Raw genomic sequence first — 18,232 nt, forward strand, 5'->3', positions numbered from 1 at the left:
CACAGTATACGATGTGAGCCTGACACACACGCTGGCAGACAATTAACTGCTATTCAATCTATTACAGTCAAAAATAATTTTTTTATTTTTTTAAATGTACACTACTGTTACACCAGATATGAGTTGCACTGGTGTGACACTGTGCCCTGGCAGGCCCTGAAACGTGCACTCGTGAAGGAAACTGACTGCTATTATATTAAAGTCCAAAAAGTTTTTTTTGTTAAATGCAAGCTATTGTGACACCAGATATGAGTGGTGGCACTGGGCAAGTGGGCACAGTATACGCTGTGAGCCTGACACATACGCTGGCAGACAACTAATGGCTATTCAGTCTATTACAGTCAAAAAAAATTATATATTTTTTTAAATGTACACTACTGTTACACCAGATATGAGTTGCACTGGTGTGACACTGTGCCCTGGCAGGCCCTGAAACGCACACTCGTGAAGGAAACTGACTGCTATTATCTTACAGTCCAAAAAGTTTAGTTTTTTTTAAATGCAAGCTATTGGGACACCAGATATGAGTGAGTGGTGGCACTGGGCAGGCCCTGAAACGCACACTAGTGAAGGAAACTGACTGCTATTATATTACAGTCAAAAAAGTTTCGTTTTTTTTAAATGCAAGCTAATTGGACACCAGTGAGTGAGTGGTGGCACTGGGCAAGTGGGCACAGTATACGCTGTGAGCCTGACACACACGCTGGCAGACAACTAACTGCTATTCAATCTGTTACAGTCAAAATTATTTTTTTATTTTTTTAAATGTACACTACTGTTACACCAGATATGAGTTGCACTGGTGTGACACTGTGCCCGTGCAGGCCCTGAAACGCACACTAGTGAAGGAAACTGACTGATATTATATTACAGTCCAAAAAGGTTTTTTTTTGTTAAATGCAAGCTATTGTGACACCAGTGAGTGAGTGGTGGCACTGGGCAGGCCCTGAAACGCACACTAGTGAAGTAAACTGACTGCTATTATATTACAGTCAAAAAAGTTATTGTGACACCAGTGAGTGAGTGGTGGCACTGGGCAAGTGGGCACAGTATATGCTGTGAGCCCGACACACAGGCTGGCAGGCAGGCAACTGCAATTACATTACACATAAAAAAAAAAAAGCAGACTGATGTTCTAGCCCTAAAAAGGGCTTTTTGGGGTGCTGTCCTTACAGCAGAGATCAGATGAGTCCTTCAGGACTGTAGTGGACACTGAATACACTAGCCTAGCTATCAATTTCCCTATCAAATCAGCAGCAGCTACACTGTCCCTACTCTCACTAAGAATGCAGCTTCACAATGAATGTAAAATGGATGCTGTCCAGGAGGTGGGAGGGTCTGGGAGCGAGGGTCTGCTGCGGATTGGCTGGAATGTGTCTGCTGACTGTGAGGTACAGGCAGAGTCAAAGTTTACACAATGATGACGAATAGGGGGCGGACCGAACAGCGCATGTGTTCGCCATCCGTGGCGAACACGAACAAGCGATGTTCGCCAGGAACTATTCGCCAGCGAACAGTTCGGGACATCACTATATATAGACAATCTACTAATACAGGCTATAGACAATCTGCTAATACAGTGTATAGACAATCCATTTATACAATGTATAGATAATCTACTAATACAGTGTTTAGACAATCTACTAATACATTATATAGACAATCTATTAATAAAGTGTACAGACAATCTACTAGTACAGTTTATAGATAATCTACTAATAGTATATAAACAGTCTACTAATACAGCGTAGAGACAATCTACTAATACAGTATATAGACAATCTATTAATACTGTGTATAGACAATCTACTAATACAATGTATAGACAATCTACCAATACAGTATATAGAAAATCTACTAATACAGTGTATAGACAATCTATTAATACTGTGTATAGACAATCTACCAATACAGTATATAGAAAATCTACTAATACAGTGTATAGACAATCTATTAATACAGTGTATAGACAATCTGCTAATACAGTATATAAACAATCTACTAATACAGTGTTAAGACAATCTATTAATACAGTGTATAGACAGTCTACTAATTCAGTGTATAGACAATCTACTAATAACGTATATAAATAATCGACTAATACAGTGTATAGACAATCTACTAATAACGTATATAAATAATCGACTAATACAGTGTATAGACAGTCTACTAATAAAGTATATAAACAATCTACTAATCCAGTATATAAACAATCTATTAGAACAGTGTTTAGACAATCTACTAATACAGCATATAGACAATATTCAAATATATTGTGTAGATAATCTACTAATACAATATACAGACAATATGTTGATACATAATGTGTAGACACATGGGACCGGTGGCACTGTGCCTGAGGGCTGTCCATACATTAGGCCTGTGACTGACAATCCTGCTGAAACTGTGAGTGGCCAGGCAAGATATATACAGTATATAGACAAATGTGTTAGAATTTATATTATTCATAAATCATCGTCTCATAATGAATTAACACGCTCATTAAGGTATTCACTCAACCAGCATTTGTAGAGAACTTTTATGAGAATTACACCTTCAGAGTAATAAAAAGCCAAACTTCTAAATAAATCCTGCTCAGTTAGTTTTGCAGTTAAATTTTTTCACCTTTATTTCAAATTTCTGCTGTCAGTTCTCCAAATTTCCTGCTGTGTAGAGTTAAAGCATAAGCTTATTGGGGGTGTTAGATTGCCCTCTGCTGGCCATTAAAAGGAAATAATACAGTATGTAACTGGCAACTATCTTTGCCTGCTGGTGTGATTAAATCATACAGAAAAAAATATATATAACACACGTGCACCCCAGTGGGTAAACAAATATAAAATAAAATTTACCCCAAATAAGATTGTAAGAAGATCCCTTCAGTCTTCTAATGCAGTATATAAACAAATACAATCTATAAAACAATATAACAAAGAGGATGGTGTAGGATGTTTAAAACACCATAAAGTGCGCAAATATATAATGCACTCACAGGATGGAATTAAATTGCAGACAGAAAAAGGTTTCTTTAGAATTCAGTGAAGGTCAATATCTTCTTTTTAAACCTTAAATATAGAGGAGAGACACAAAGGACATAGTGCACCAATTTAACAGATGACAAGATAATTTATTCAAATTTCCACTCACAAGATACGAAATAAAATGCCAGCATATCACAAATCTCAGAGAAGTCCAGCTCCAATGCCAACCTTTAAAATAAATTTAAATAAAAATAAAAAACATTAAAATAAACAAAATAATAACAATAAACAATAAAATAATAATTGTAACCTTGGTCTCTCTGCCCAACACGTTTCGTCCTGAATAAGGACTTCCTCAGGGGCAAAATAAGATGTACAGTATACTCTCCTCCGTCTGCTTTTTAAATGATGAAATGATAGATTCCCGCCATAACGGACGTCAATCGTGTCAGATCTCCGACATCTGTGTTCACTCATGAGGAACTTCCGGGTTCCAAGCCTCATTTTCAAGTTTGCGTTCCAGAGGTGAAAAGTTCCGATATTGTATGGTGTTCCACAGGCATAAAAGCCCGAAAGTCCCAATCCATGAAGAAAAAACAAAAAAAATAAAAAAAATACAAGATAACGAATGATTAGAAAAACGAAAGCCCATAAAGGTATATAGACTATAATAATACAACAATACTAATGAAATATATAAAACATACCTCTTCACATACCTTCATAAACTTCACATACCTCTGGCTTCATATTTAGAATGTCACTAGAGTTCTGGGCTGGCTAATGTCAATTCTGTGAATTTATTGAACAGATTGTAATTCACTGACTGAGACATCTGACACTCTCAGCCAACGGATGGCAAAGGCCTCTGATTCTGGCTTCTGCAGCATGTCCAGACCACCAAGGTGGTTTGGAGCCCTGCGGGAGCCCAGGCAGGTGGGCAAACAGTTGCTAAATGGTTTGCCCCATTACCGGGGAACCGAGCCAGGGTGCCCTTGGCATCATAACCACTACAGCAGTTATAGTGCATCTATGATGCATAGAGTAACCCTTTAAGTAACTCTTAATATTAATATGATATTTTAGTGTAAACAATGCTAGTTTGGCCTTCTTTTTACATTCATTTACAATATTAATAATAAATGTGATATATATATATATATATATTTATATTACAAAATACTACAACATTGCCGTTTCCTCAGGTCCCTGGCAAAACTGATCAATATGATAGAGTTTAACACTTAAAATGTTGATAGAGGAGGGGAGGGGTAGTGGAGTGTCACAAATAGCAGAAGAGGTGCCCGAGAGTGATCGTATTGATCAATATTGCTTCAGACTTGAGGAAGAGAGCAAAAACTCTGAAAAGCTTGTCTTTTAAGTATTAAGTTAGTCCAATAGAAAAGGTATAATTGCAAACTGCAATACTGGTATTTTTGCATCTTGTCTACTGGACTAATACGGTTAACCCAATCCATATATATATATATATATATATATCACTATTTATTTTTTAACGTGACACATATTTTGGACAGTTTGTTACAAGATAGCAGTTTGAGAATATTGCCAGCCTGGACCTTAATGATTTTTTTCTGGCTTTTTCCCTATCCTATTCCCCTGCCATATTCCAGGAAAGCAGCGCTCGGATTCTTTTGTACCGCGGAGCGAGGAAAGATATAAAGAACCACAGTGGGCAGACACCTTTCCAGGTATGTTTTCAAATGTCCTACATTTTGTTTCAATTATTTTTTTAATAAATTCAGCAGTGGTCCTTTTTTTATTGTATTAATAGGTAATTATTTAGAAGTAAACGGTCAAACTTCATTAAGCATTTTACATCATCAGTCAGGCCTTATATATATATCGCATTTCTACTGCACTTTTCATTAAAATGCAGAAAGCTAAGAAGCTTAATTCAGGATGCCTGTTAGCAGTCTAAGTTTACAGCCTTGGAGGAATCCATTTTAAAACAACTTGAAAATTACAAGATGGCTGCCACCTCAGAACCTTGTCATTGAATATTAATAACAGCTAAATGTATCATTGCATGGTTACAGGGGGAGCTTTTACCTAGACCAACTTGCTGAATCTATACGACAGAGCCACAAAACTGTCTGACACAGATGTAATATTCAGTTCCAGACTGACTGGGTCAGCGACGTTCATATTATGAGAAAAAAATAAAGCTGGGTTTTGGTCCTGTTGAAGGACCACTCTAGGCACCCAGACCACTTCAGCTTAATGAAGTGGTCTGGGTGCCAGGTCCAGCTAGGGTTAACCCATTTTTTTCAGAGAAACTGCTATGTTTATAAATGGGTTAAGCCTTCCCCCAAATCCTCTAGTGGCTGTCTCACTGACAGCCGCTAGAGGCGCTTGCGTGATTCTCACTGTGAAAATCACAGTGAGAGCATGCAAGCGTCCATAGGAAAGTATTATAAATGCTTTCCTATGCGACCGGCTGAATGCGCGCGCAGCTCTTGCCGCGCGTGCGCATTCAGCCGACGGGGCGGAACGGAGGAGGATTGGAGGCAGAGAGCTCCCCGCCCAGCGCTGGAAAAAGGTAAGTTTTACCCCTTTTCCCCTTTCCAGAGCCGGGCGGGAGGGGGACCCTGAGGGTGGGGGCACCCTCAGGGCACTATAGTGCCAGGAAAGTATGTTTTCCTGGCACTATAGTGGTCCTTTAAGCAAAGATAGACTTTGCGGACAGATGTTTCACTAAACTATGACCAGGACAGTGTGCATCATAATAGTAGCCGTGGCATGGCTGCTATCAATTTACAAAGCTATAACACTTATGTGATGAGCTGAACAGCTGCTGGAAGATAGACTATTTATTTATAAAATGCCTCCAGGACAGGGTTTTTGGGGGGATAGTTTGAAAGCTCCTTATGGGTGGAGCTACTCACGATGAGGGAGTTGCTGCACAAATGTGGTAATTGTGTCATTTTAAAATGTATTTTTTTTTCTTTTCTTTTGCATATCCTAAATGCAGTATAATGAATTAAATAATAGGGGATCCGTTTTGTAACTATACTTTTTCTATAATGTCTTCGAATACCCAAAGAATAGAAATGTCAAGTAGGTAGGAAATTCAGAGGCACGCTTTTTAAAGAAACAGTCCCACCCTCCACTCAAAAAAAAACAACAACAAAAAAGCCCACAAGTGTTTCAGAGATATAAACTCTTTATGAAATGCTCGGAAAGATTCTCCGAAATCACTCAGATTCTAATCCAATAGAAAGATATCATAAAACAAAATAGGGACAGCTTTTCCTTATGTATTGTCCCTACACTTTACAAATTTGACAAAAGATGGGACTACATTTTGTGAAGCCTTGTCAAGCCCCCAGCCATTACTAGTGAAGGAAGAAAATGTATTTCTATGGATGATTCCGCCTTCTCTCTCCGGATTCTCCATAGACATCAGTATTGTACTCTCGCACATGCGCTGACATCGTCGCTGACATCGGATCCTGGCAGATGAAGGACCAGGAGCTGAAGAGGATCTCACGGAAGAATATACTTTCCCCTCCTCCCCCGGACCTGCAAGTGGAGCAGTCACCATTTGGGGTCTTTGCAAAATATGCAAAGTCCCAAAAAGGTGACAAAGTTGCTTTAGGTTGTGTGTGGCTGATGTTATGACTAGCAGACGGGGCTATTTTAGGACATTTTAACAAAATTCATATAATACAGTAATTTCCATATTTGAACAAATCATTTAGAACAAAAAACAGTATTCTGTACACACAATCTAATTTCTAAGCACATAGTTTAAAGATACAGCAGTGAGCTGTATTTCTGTGGAATGCAGTGTATACATGCAGACGACATTATTTCTAATTTCTTAGAACAGAGGAACAGATGAATTTGGACTTTGAATAGGGACTATGTCTCCTGAAAAGAGACACTTGGGAGGTATGACAGCTTCTTAGAAAGAGAATCAGATAATTGTTTGCAGGGGGCTACTTAGACGGAGATTTCAGTGGCCTACAGAGTGATCTTCTGGATATAATCTTGGCGGTTTTGAAATGTGATGGTATTATTTTCGATAATTAGTTTCTCTTTGAACAAACACTCAGGGATTCATTGTAGCTATAATTGTTTCGATATTTTGTCTATTTTGTATGTGAGGGAGATTTCATTACTGCTGTGTCTGGATGTGAAAGTCATTGTATCACTAGTACGATGAGTGTATTGGCTGGAATTCAGTGCATTTTATCAAATACACTGCTGGAGACTTGGCAAGGTATTGAAGTTAATATCCTGCAGGAGTTCTTGACTATAAAATAAATTACATTTGCTGAGATATATGGGCCTCTCCTTGCTATACTAGAAACAATGTTGTTTGGCCAAGGGGAAAATAGGTCACTGTACAGAACCCAAGAAGACTCTGGGGATTGCAGATAACTTTTTTTTCTGCAAAGACTGTCACAGGTTGTTAGTGGAATATAAGAGGGGTAGTGGCTTAGTATAAACAATACAAAATAAGATGTCTGCTTATAAGTAAGCACCCTTTGGGGCATGAAAAGCGTTTTTTAGGGAACTGCCTGTTGACTTTCATCTGCAAATCTGATATTCGTATGATCCTATATGCATTCAGATTAAAATAAAAGCTCATTTTTTAGTTGGCCACTAAATGTACAATAATAGAAACAAAATTGTGTTTTAGTGAGCCTTAAAAAAGAAATTGCTTGTTATCTATTTTGAATAATGCAGGTCTGCTGATAAGAACCTGCAATCTTATCTATTAATCTATTGTGTCATGTTTTTCCAACCTTAAGAGATTTATTTGCTCATGAGCCTAAAACATTAGAGTAGATTTGTCACCTTCACCACTGATATTTTAGTGAAAACTGCAGGGCGAGCAGTTATAATTGGGTCCCTAAGTCCCAAGGGACCCCAGGAGCTTTGTTCTGGGTGGTTTAACAGAAAAGATGTGCACTGTAATGTGGTACGTAACATCATCCACCTCGTTAGTATAGAGGAACATGTAAACCTGAGCAGCGAGGAGAGGACTAATACTTTAAGTGCACAGTTTTCTTTTACCACTGCTAGAGAGATATCAGTAGGAATAGGGGGCACGCATTTATTAAGACATGGGCCCCCTAACCATGGGTAAATCCAGGCTTTGACACGTGGTCTTAGTCCTACCCCTTTTTTTAAGAAATCAATAAAAACACGCAAGTCATATTTTGCTCCAAGTACCATAACCTCTACAGCGCACTCTAGTGGGTATAATTGCCCTGATGCTCCTCTCTCCTTGTAAGTAGCCAAATTATTTAAGCATGGTTTAACTTCTTACCTGGGATCTGCCAGGTGCTGCTTCCTGCCTCCACTACTGCCTACAGAAAGCTGAAAGCTTTCTGTCTGAGCAAAGCCTGAAGGTACAGGACTTAATCTATTGACTGAGAGGGATCAGCTGACACTCTTGACAATAAGCTTGCCTGGCACTGCATGGCTTAACTAAGTAGGCTTCAGTGGAGGTGGCGAGAGGCACCCATTGGACTATAGGTAAGAAGTCACACAATTTTTAAAATGATTAAGATGGTTGAGTTTAAGATAGTCCTGTTACTTCCTGGTTTGTTCAGCTCAGTAGAACTAAACTCAAGAGGCAACAATTGCTCAGAGCACCTGTCTTACAAAGACTTCTCATCGAGCTGCATTGGGAAGTCTGTAATTGGACAGACACAGAAAGTCTGGGCGGGGTTAGAATAGGAGGGCTTGCAAAGTCAGTAGACAAGAGAACTTCTGCAAGCTGTTTTTAGATATTCTACAAAAAAATTATAATTCATAATTAAATACATGCATGTTTCATTTGGGGTTTATCTCCGAAATAGCGGTTTCAAAAATATATTTGAGTAGTGGAGTGTCCCTTTAAGCTGTTCGTGCTGCCCACCCTCCATGCTTTACAAAACAGGGACTGTTTTTTATACATTTATTTTTAATTTCTTTCTTCCCCCCCCGGCTATGAGTGTATAGTGCATAATTTAGAGTGGTTTGTCACAACCCAATGCACATTGTTATTTGGCCCAGATATCTCTACGTAAACTATGCAAATGCTCATTTGCTGCATTCCATTATGTCTTTTTTATTTTCGCAATTTATATTTTATTTTTATTCTTCTATCTATCTTTACTACACATTTTGACTTTTTTTTTTTCTATCTAAGCTTTCGTAACTTTTCAATGTATCTTTCTTTGTCTCTTTGGTCTTCCTGCAGGTTGCTGTTATATCAGGAAATTTTGAGCTCGGAGAATTAATAAAAAGTCACAGAGACACAGATGTGGGTGAGTATATTTTTCTGCCATACATCTGCAAATATAAACGAATATAAAAACAAAAAACAAAAAACACTTCAGCATTTTATTTTAACTTGTCTTGTATTTTAGCTTGTCTGATTGAGGTCTAAAATTCCCTTCTCATCTCTCCGCAATTACCCATTTAACTAAAGTGCCTAAAGCCTTGCTTCCAATAAGACACTTTAGTAAATAACATTGTATGTCAAACTTGCACGATTTATCACTAAACGTGAAATTTTCAGTTCAACTGAGCAGGGAATTACAAATTGTAGGCTAAAATAGGGAAACAGGAATAATACACCCAGCTATTTCCTACAGCTTTCCCCGTCTCGGCTACTTTGGCCTAAATGTCGAATTCCCTAATCACTGGACATTTGGTCTGAGGTCTGTCTTTTGTGGAGTTAATTGAATAATGGGTTCACGGCTCTACTGTAATCTGCTAATTATTCCATCTATACAATGTGCTAACTGAATAACTAACAAAAGTATACTATTGCAGATAAAATATTACTAAGTTACGAAAGGTTCTAGGTTGCTGTAACAGTTGTAACATGCACCTCAGTCAGTATTCCATGGCTTTTCTGCTCAGATCAGGGAGAACGGCAGGTGAGGCACAGACAGGTATGTAATACAGGCGCAGGTGTTTCTTACTCAGTATGGGAAACAAATGTATCTTTATAACATCCCTGCTCGGTGATGTACTAACCATGTTCCAGCTATGAGGTCTCGATGCTGGCGAGGGAATCTTTACTTGTTGGACGAAAAGGTCCAACATTCTCTTACCTAATTGTACTGCTAAAGGCTTAACTAAACCATGGATTGTGGAGATCTGACAAGATATTTGTGAAATGTAGCCCACAATACAGTTTGGCTATTTCAGATTTAATGCTGTATTTCAGTTTTTAGTTCTCTACAACTTTCTATTTTGGGAAATGTTAAAGCCTTTTTGCTCAGCGCTAAATTTCTCATACGAGGCAAAAAAAACATTGCTGGAAGCACCATTTTATTGGGAACAGTATGCATGATGAATAATCATAACTTAAAGGGACAGTGTAATCAGCAAAATAACATTAGCTAAATGAAGCAATTTTTGTATAGATCATGCCCCTGCGGTGCCACTGCTCAATTTGCTGCCATTTAGGAGTTACATCACTTTTGTTACTGTCCATGCAGCGCAAGCTACACCTCTCCTGACTGTGAATTACATAGCCTGCATGAAAAAAAGGTTTTATTTTCAATCTGATGTTAACTTATGTTAGAATTTATTTTTAATCTTCTGCTCTGCTGATATAATGCTAATCACACAAAGGAGGGCCCTGCAGGGTCTTCAAGGCTATCAACAGTAGGAGAAAAGAAATTCAAGATTAAATAGAATTTGCAATAAAGGTAGTGTAAACTTTAGATGATTCTGTCATGGATAAATCACCCTTTAATTATGTTCAGGGGAACCCAAATTAATTCAAGCGCTTGGAGAAGCAATAAGGCACAAGACACGTGGTGATAGTTGTGAATCCAGAAGAATTACATTTAGCATTAATTGGGGGAGATCAGCTTTATACAGTAGAGGATACGTGCTTGCATTCAAGGAAAGGAATGTAAGAAGAGACATATTTCTAAATGTCAAAAGATAAGCAGTTTACAGAAGTACTCAGGTGTGGGCTAGTTTTTATAAGAAAGAGAACTTAATTCAGGACAAAGTTCATTTAAGCATAAAGCATTACATGAGTCCAAGTTAGTCAATTTTAATATTGGCTAGCCATTTATGGCACCTAGAAGCTTGAGCCTTGGAATCAAGGTGCATTCCTTCACAGTCCCCTCTTTTGATCCAAGGGTCACCCAATTGTCCAAGGTATTTCCAGGTGTGCTAGTCACACCTGTGGTACTTTCATTAAATTTTCACCATGGTTACCTTGGCAACCCAAGAACAAGCCAAGGAGATTTTTCTTCATCAGTTAAGTGCTGTAGACTGCAAAAGCAGGAGAAACTGGCGTATAGGTTAAGGTTCGAGCAACAGTAGATTTGGTTTTACACATAGATGTTCGTAGACAAGAAATTAGTTTAAAAGTGAGAAAAATCGCCATTATGATAAACACAGTTTTTTTTTAAATCAATAAACTCGACCATGTTCCCAGTCCAAATGTCCAATCCCAATCCTCAAAGAACCCGGTGTCTTGCTTTATTTCGTTCTGTATGTGTTTGTGTATCATGGTCCCATAAACAGAGAAGTTAAAACAACACATACCCTTAACAGCTTCACATCCTTAGTCAGTAAATTATCAATAGCTGCTCTATTCTCAATGATCGCTTTCTTATTAACCTGGGTATCCATTAGAAGTTCCTCCAGGGCCGGGGATGATGCATTTAAACCTTTGGCGACTGAACAGGCTAGGGCATTAATTACTCGGGTATTATACAGTGCTAAGCCTGGGACTCCTACCATGGCGTACGCAAGGGCAGAGTATTCGGAATTAGATAAGAGAGTGATTTCAGGGTCACAATCTGAAGCAAGGGTGTTTTTGACACCTCTCCTGTCTCTCTGCGGTTTGCGTAGCTGGGTGGTTTCAGAGATTAGGTCAGGTTTGGAAAACATGGTCATGGTTATGCGTGAGATTGCACAGGGACCTCCTGTAATGTTCCCAAGGCACACCACGGTTTTGCACATAAAAAGAGTATTTATTCATGCATAGAAAATACAAGGCATCATTATAGCAGAGAGAAAGTGCATAGTATAGTGCTAAACCAGTATATAGTACCAAAACCACAATGTAAGTAAAGTGCTAAATGCAAAAACCCATTAAAAAAGGTATACTGACCAAGAGCAGGAGAAATTAAACCCTAACGTTTCGGCTGTGAAGCCTTCCTCTGGGGGACCTCTCCATTTTTTGTTATTATAATTTTTTTTTTTAATTAGATGTATATATCTGGTATGGGAACAGATTCTCTTCCTTTAAGAGCACCCTGTACCTAATAAACCAAACACTTATTACCCATTTTTCAGTAGAGCTGTTCCTGTAAATTTATGTTTATATACCTCCTCTAATGTTACCTGGGACATAAGCATAAGTAACATTTCCACAGGAGAAAGCCCATCCTTTAGGGAGATAGACATGGTGATGGTAATTCATAACTTGGTGAGTTTGGTTACATTTCATGGTGGTGTTCACGACTCTATAATTTGTGGTATTTATCCAACATGTGGGGCAAAACAGGGATTAAGTATTAGGGTCTCTTGAACAATTACATGAAAAAGACCAACATAGTTCAGCGGCTGTCACATTAATTATTTCCAGGGCTAAAGGGGGCTTGCCTACCAGTGGGTTGAAAGCATAATAATGTAATTGTAGCTTTTTATGGGGTCTAGCGGTATGTAGGTACTTCTCCAAGAGGGAGATGGGGGTAGGGACAGCTATAAGACAAAACTGTATGGCGTTTTCAGTACTGAGGAGAGGGTTGAGGCAAAAGGAGCTTAAATTAAAAGCCTTTGCTATCTGCATCTAGATTAAAAGCCTTTGCTATCTGCATGGTCCCTGCCATGCATTATAATCTTCTGGCCTCAAGTCAGAGTAGCATATCTGAACAGAGCATACAATGGTAAATGGTAAGAGCATACACTTTCATGATGGTGGATCGGTAGGGTGCACTTGTTTGCAGTGGCTGGTGTGTATCCATGTGTGCTTGCTTTCCAGTTTTACAGATGTAAGCAATACTTGGCTCAAGTCCTTTTCTCACGTGTATTTTTATCCCTCCCCAATCTCCAGGTTGTAGTTTATAAGTGGTAGGACTGGAGTGTGGATCTGGAATAGAATCAAACACTTGTTCATGCACCTGCCCTAACTTCTTATGTTATGTTATAATTGGAGTGTCTGAGGGAAATAAAGTCCTGTCTTTGGGGCACAACCGACAAACATAATTTAAAAGGGAGACAACTTCTAGGACGGGGGGGGGGGGTTAATCTCATAGAGAAGAGTGCTAGGGGGAGTCTCTTGCATGGCCTCTCTTGTCTCTCTCTGTCTCTTGCATGGCCTTTGCAATTGTTTCTTTAAAGTGCCATTTGCCCTTTCTACTTTCCTACTACTCTGGTGGTAGTAGGGGGTGTGCAAAGCCTGAGTGATCCCTAGCGCTTTCATTATTTCTTGCATTATTTCCCCAGTGAAGTGGGTACCCCTGTAACTTCCAATCATTTCAGGTACTCTGTATCTACTTATCAGTTCCATCAGAAGCTTACTGACGGCTTTAGAGTTCTTGATTGAGGTTCCAGCTGAGGTTAGAAAATCACAAGCCCGCCATATAGGCCCAAAGTCATGGGCTATACCGAAGGCATAGCGAGAGTCTGTGTAAATATTAGCTGTCTTACCAGAGGCCAGTTTGCATGCTTCAGTGAGTGCCTTCAGCTCAGCCTCCTGTGCAGAGCAGTAAGGGGTGAGTGGTTCAGCTTTTATTACCTCATGTGCAGAGACTACAGCATATCCAGTGTGGAAGGTGCCCTTCTCATCAGCATATCTGGAACATCTACAAAAAACTCTTGATTAGATAATGGAGAATCAGATACATGCGAAAAACCTGCTGTCTCTTGTGCCATTAATGCTGCACAATTATGGGGTACGTGAGCTTCAGCTAACTTATCTGGTGACAGAGAATTTACAACTGTATCAGAACTAGAATCACCACCCCCCTCTTTTAAATCCAGGGGAAGTAGTGTGTATGGATTTAATACCATGCACCTTTTAAAAGTGACATTTGAAGGCATGAGGAGAGCACACTGCATCCTGAGACGTCTAGCAGTGTGTATGTTTTTGGGCTGAACTTGTGTTAGAATGCTGTTAATGTCATGCAGGGTTTAAATGGTTAGATTATCTAGGACAATATCAGTGGCTTTGTCCAGAAGGGCACTAACAAGAGCTACTGATCTTACACAGGAAGGGGCACCTCTGGCAACAGGGTCCAACCTGGTGGAGTAATAGGCAATGGGTCTCTGTTTCCCACCGTGGTCCTGAGATAGGACAGCTGTTGCATAACCAGCCTGCTAGGTACAAAACAGGGTGAAGAGTTTTCTATAATATGGGAGACCCAGTGCTATGGTGACAAGCAACTTAAGGGTGTAAAAGGCTTCCTCTGCTTCAGGAGTTAAATGAAAAGGTTCATGAGTGAGGCAATCATACAAGGGCTGCATGTAGATTGCTGCAGAGCGAAGCCAAGGGCTAGGCTAGGCCCAGAAATGTACGTAGTTGGGCTAGACTGCGTGGAGGGTTAATTTGTCCATCAGCATTTTTCCTGTCTTTTGTGAGATGTTTTGCAGCATGAGAGATACAGTGTCCTAAAAAGAAAACAGTGGGGACACATGTCTGCAGTTTGGCCTTGGTAGCTTTGCAGCCTGCTTGCGTTAGAAAATTTTGTAAAGACAGGGTGTGCTCTGTACAAAATTTCAGATCTGGGCAACATAACAGCAAATCATCAACATATTGCAACAATATAACATCATCTGCCCTTGGCCAAGCTTCTAGAATTTGGACCATTGCCATGCTGTACATAGTAGATTAATTTTGTGCACCCTGGAGTAATACAGTCCATGTGTATTGTTTGTGTTTATGTGTAAATGTAAAAAGGAATTGACTGTCTGGGTGCAAGGGAACAGAGAAAAAATGCATTTGCCAAATCATTGACCGTAAACACATTAGACAAAGGTGGAATCTGTGACAACAGTGTATGAGGGTTGGGGACATTTGGGGCCATTAGTTCGGTCACTGCATTTATTGCCCTTAAATCGTGTACCATGCGGTATACTACTGGTTTCCCCTTCTCTTATTTATTTTTGACGGGATACAAGGGGGTATCGCAAGTGGCGTTTATTGGGACAATTACACCTGCCTGCAATAAGTGCTGGATTGACTGATAAATGGCGTCATCTTGTGCTGGTCTAAGGGGATACTGTTTCTGACAGGAAGGGGTGACGCCCGGTAGGAGAGTCACTTTGACTGGGGGCACAGAGAGTCTGCCTGTGTCTGTCTTCCCCGTTGCCCATGGAGAGTTGGGTACTGAGGTAAAGTCAATTGTAGGTTCTGTCACAGGGTTGGACAAGTTAGGATTTGCCAGCAAACTGGCAAGTGGTATGAGATAGTTATTTTCATGGGGCAAAGTCAAAGTCACATTACCAGTGGGACTGAACTGTATGTTGGCATTAATAGCAGACACAACATCACTGCCTAGCAAATTAACAGGGGCATCAGGTCACTGGTTCATATCCGGCTCGAAGGACCACTGACAAGCAATCTGGTAATGAGAGAAGTAGCATCATGGAACACATCAACAGATTTCTCATAGGGAAATATATATTTCTCCTGCACAATAGATTGGACTGCCCCAGTGTCTAGCAGAAATGGGACTGTTCTATTACCTGGTAATGTAACATTAACAGTGGGAGAGGGTCCAGCTATGTCGGGAATAGTTAAAGCGTGCAGAGACACTGGATTGTCAATTTCCTATGGGGAAGCAGCAGTATCTTGTGAAGGAGGAGTAAGCGGGGACCCTGCTGCTACATTCTGACTGTCAGGTTTGATGCGAGGAGGATATTTACAGTTTTACTTGATGTGTCCTTTTCTACCACAGTTCCAGCATTCTGCTTGCTGGCCGCTATTTGCCTGTCTGAGGGCAGTCACAGCCATAAGGATTGTTGGTTTCTTGTGTGTATTAGAATAAGCCTCTACCCCCATGGCTACTTTAACTATATCAGACTAATTGAGTCCCCTCCACTAAGGGCACACTGCCTGTAATTCAATGCGCAAGGGGGAGGGGATGTAAACCATCCATAAAACTGTTAACAAGGTGTCTGACAGATAGGGGGTCTGATTCAGAGTATCCTAACAACTCCCAGCCTATCTGAAGGCTGGCAAAAAAATAAATTCCACTGATTCCTCTTTACCTTGTACAATATCAGTGAGTCCCACCAAGGGTTAGCACATTCACATCTGGGACAAATCCAGTAAGATTTTTTAGTAACTGGATTAGTAGTGGAGACAGGGACTTGAGGGGTCTGTTTGAGACACAACTTAGGGTAAGGTGGTGGATTGTATGAGGTACTAGGGGCTATAGCTGTAGAGCTGGATCCTAAGGTGCCAAAACATTAGTAGTAGTGGTTTCTCTACAACCACATTTAGTCAAATCTACTGCAGTATCAAGCCATTTCTGGGCGACTTCAACTAAATTGTTATCCATTAACCATCCTTTATAATTGGCTACAAATTCATTACAAACCTGTGGGTCCTGAGAGCCTTCAGAAGGTACCCTAGCTTTCTTAAGAAGCTTCTTTACATCTTTAACTGCCTCTTTGCCCTTATGTTGTTTCAATATGGTTAGGGCAGTATATTCCTCCTGAGTACTCTGTGAATTCCCCATCAAAAATACTTAAATGCAGCTACTCACTTTAAGTCAAGACAAGAACGTACTTACTCAGTGTAAAACACTTAGGACCACTAGTGGAATTTATTTACAGAAATTGTCTTCAATTTAAACACAGGTCAATATATCTGTCCTGTGGAATTCTTATTCTGATCAGGAAATAAACAACTAGGCAGATAATAAGAATTGATTGGATCCCACAGACGTATTTCTTTAGTAAACTACTTTCACAAGACATGCCACCAGAACATAGTATGTCCCTTTAAATGTGTTCTTGGGAAATGACAATTTTTAAGTCCAACACTTACCCGGACACAGAATAGGCACTGTTCCGAGAGTGAAAGTTATAGGTAGAAAAATTAACACTTTTTGTTGCCTTCCTGCAGCACTATTTCACAGTCAGAGACAGTTCTGAATAAGTGAACCATCATTCCCGGGTTTCGGCACCAAATTTATCATGAATAAATCATCCTTTAATTATGTTCAGGGGAACCCAAATCAATTCAAGCGCTTGGAGAAGCAATAAGGCACACAACACGTGGTGATAGTTGTGAATCCATAAGAATTGCTTCTAGCTTTTTTTGGGGGGAGATCAGCTTTATACAGTAGAGGATACGTGCTTGCATTCAAGGAAAGGAATGTAAGAAGAGACATATTTTTAAATGTTAAAAGATAAGCAGAAGTACTCCGGTGTGGGCTAGTTTTTATAAGAAAGAGAACTTAATGTAGGACAAAGTTCATTTAAGCATAAAGCATTACATGAGTCCAAGTTAGCCAATTTTAATATAGGCTAGCCCAGTGGTTCAAAACAATTTTCTAGGTTGTATATATGTACAGCGCTGTAGCATGTACTGGCCCCCTAATCTTGGGAGTAGAAATAGTAGATTATTTAAAGAAACAGTCCATGCACAATAACCACTACATTACGTTGTAGTGGTTATGGTGTCAGTAGTGCCTCCCAAGGTAAGTAGTCAAACTGTTTAAGAACAGTTTGACAACTTACCTGGGGTCTGCCGGTATAGGGGCTGTAGTGTGTGTGTGTGTGGTGCCAAATGTGTGTGAGGGGTACAAAATGTGTGTGTGTGAGGGGTGCAGTGTGCGTGTGTGTACAAGGGTGCAGTGGGCGCTTGTTTATGTGTACAGGGGTGCAGTGTGTGTGCATGGGAGGCAGTTTGTGCATGAGGGGTATATTGTGTGTTGTGGGGGGTAGGTTGTGTGAGGGATACATTGTGTGTGTGGTGGGTGCAGTGTGTGTGAGGGGTACAGTGTGTGTGTGTGTGTGTGTGTGTGTGAGGGGTACAGTGTGTGTGGGGGGGCAGGTTTTGTGGAGGGTGCTGTGTGTGGGAGAGGTACAGTGTGTGTGTATGTGGGGGGGCAGTGTGTGTGTATGGGAGGGCAGTGTGTGTGTATGGGGTAATTGTGTGTATCAGGGGCAGTGTGTGTTAAGGGTAGTGTGTGTACGGGGGTAATTGTATGTATGGGGGCAGTGTGTTTATGGGGGGAAGTGTGTACATGGGGGGTAATTGTGTGTATGGGGGTAATTGTGTGTATGGGTGG

At 40.1% G+C, this 18,232-nt stretch overlaps 1 protein-coding gene across 1 annotated transcript in view; it reads left to right on the plus strand.

The window, feature by feature from the left end:
* SHANK1 (SH3 and multiple ankyrin repeat domains 1) overlaps positions 1-18,232 on the plus strand; it is a 317,095-nt gene that overhangs the window by 61,498 nt on the left and 237,365 nt on the right. Inside the window, exons 8-9 of the mRNA XM_063435485.1 lie at positions 4,616-4,693; positions 9,205-9,271. Coding sequence (XP_063291555.1) covers positions 4,616-4,693; positions 9,205-9,271 — 145 coding nt within the window. The remainder of the gene's footprint in view (positions 1-4,615; positions 4,694-9,204; positions 9,272-18,232) is intronic.

The sequence above is a fragment of the Pelobates fuscus genome, chromosome 11 (assembly GCF_036172605.1).
Source record: "Pelobates fuscus isolate aPelFus1 chromosome 11, aPelFus1.pri, whole genome shotgun sequence".
Taxonomy (NCBI): domain Eukaryota; kingdom Metazoa; phylum Chordata; class Amphibia; order Anura; family Pelobatidae; genus Pelobates; species Pelobates fuscus.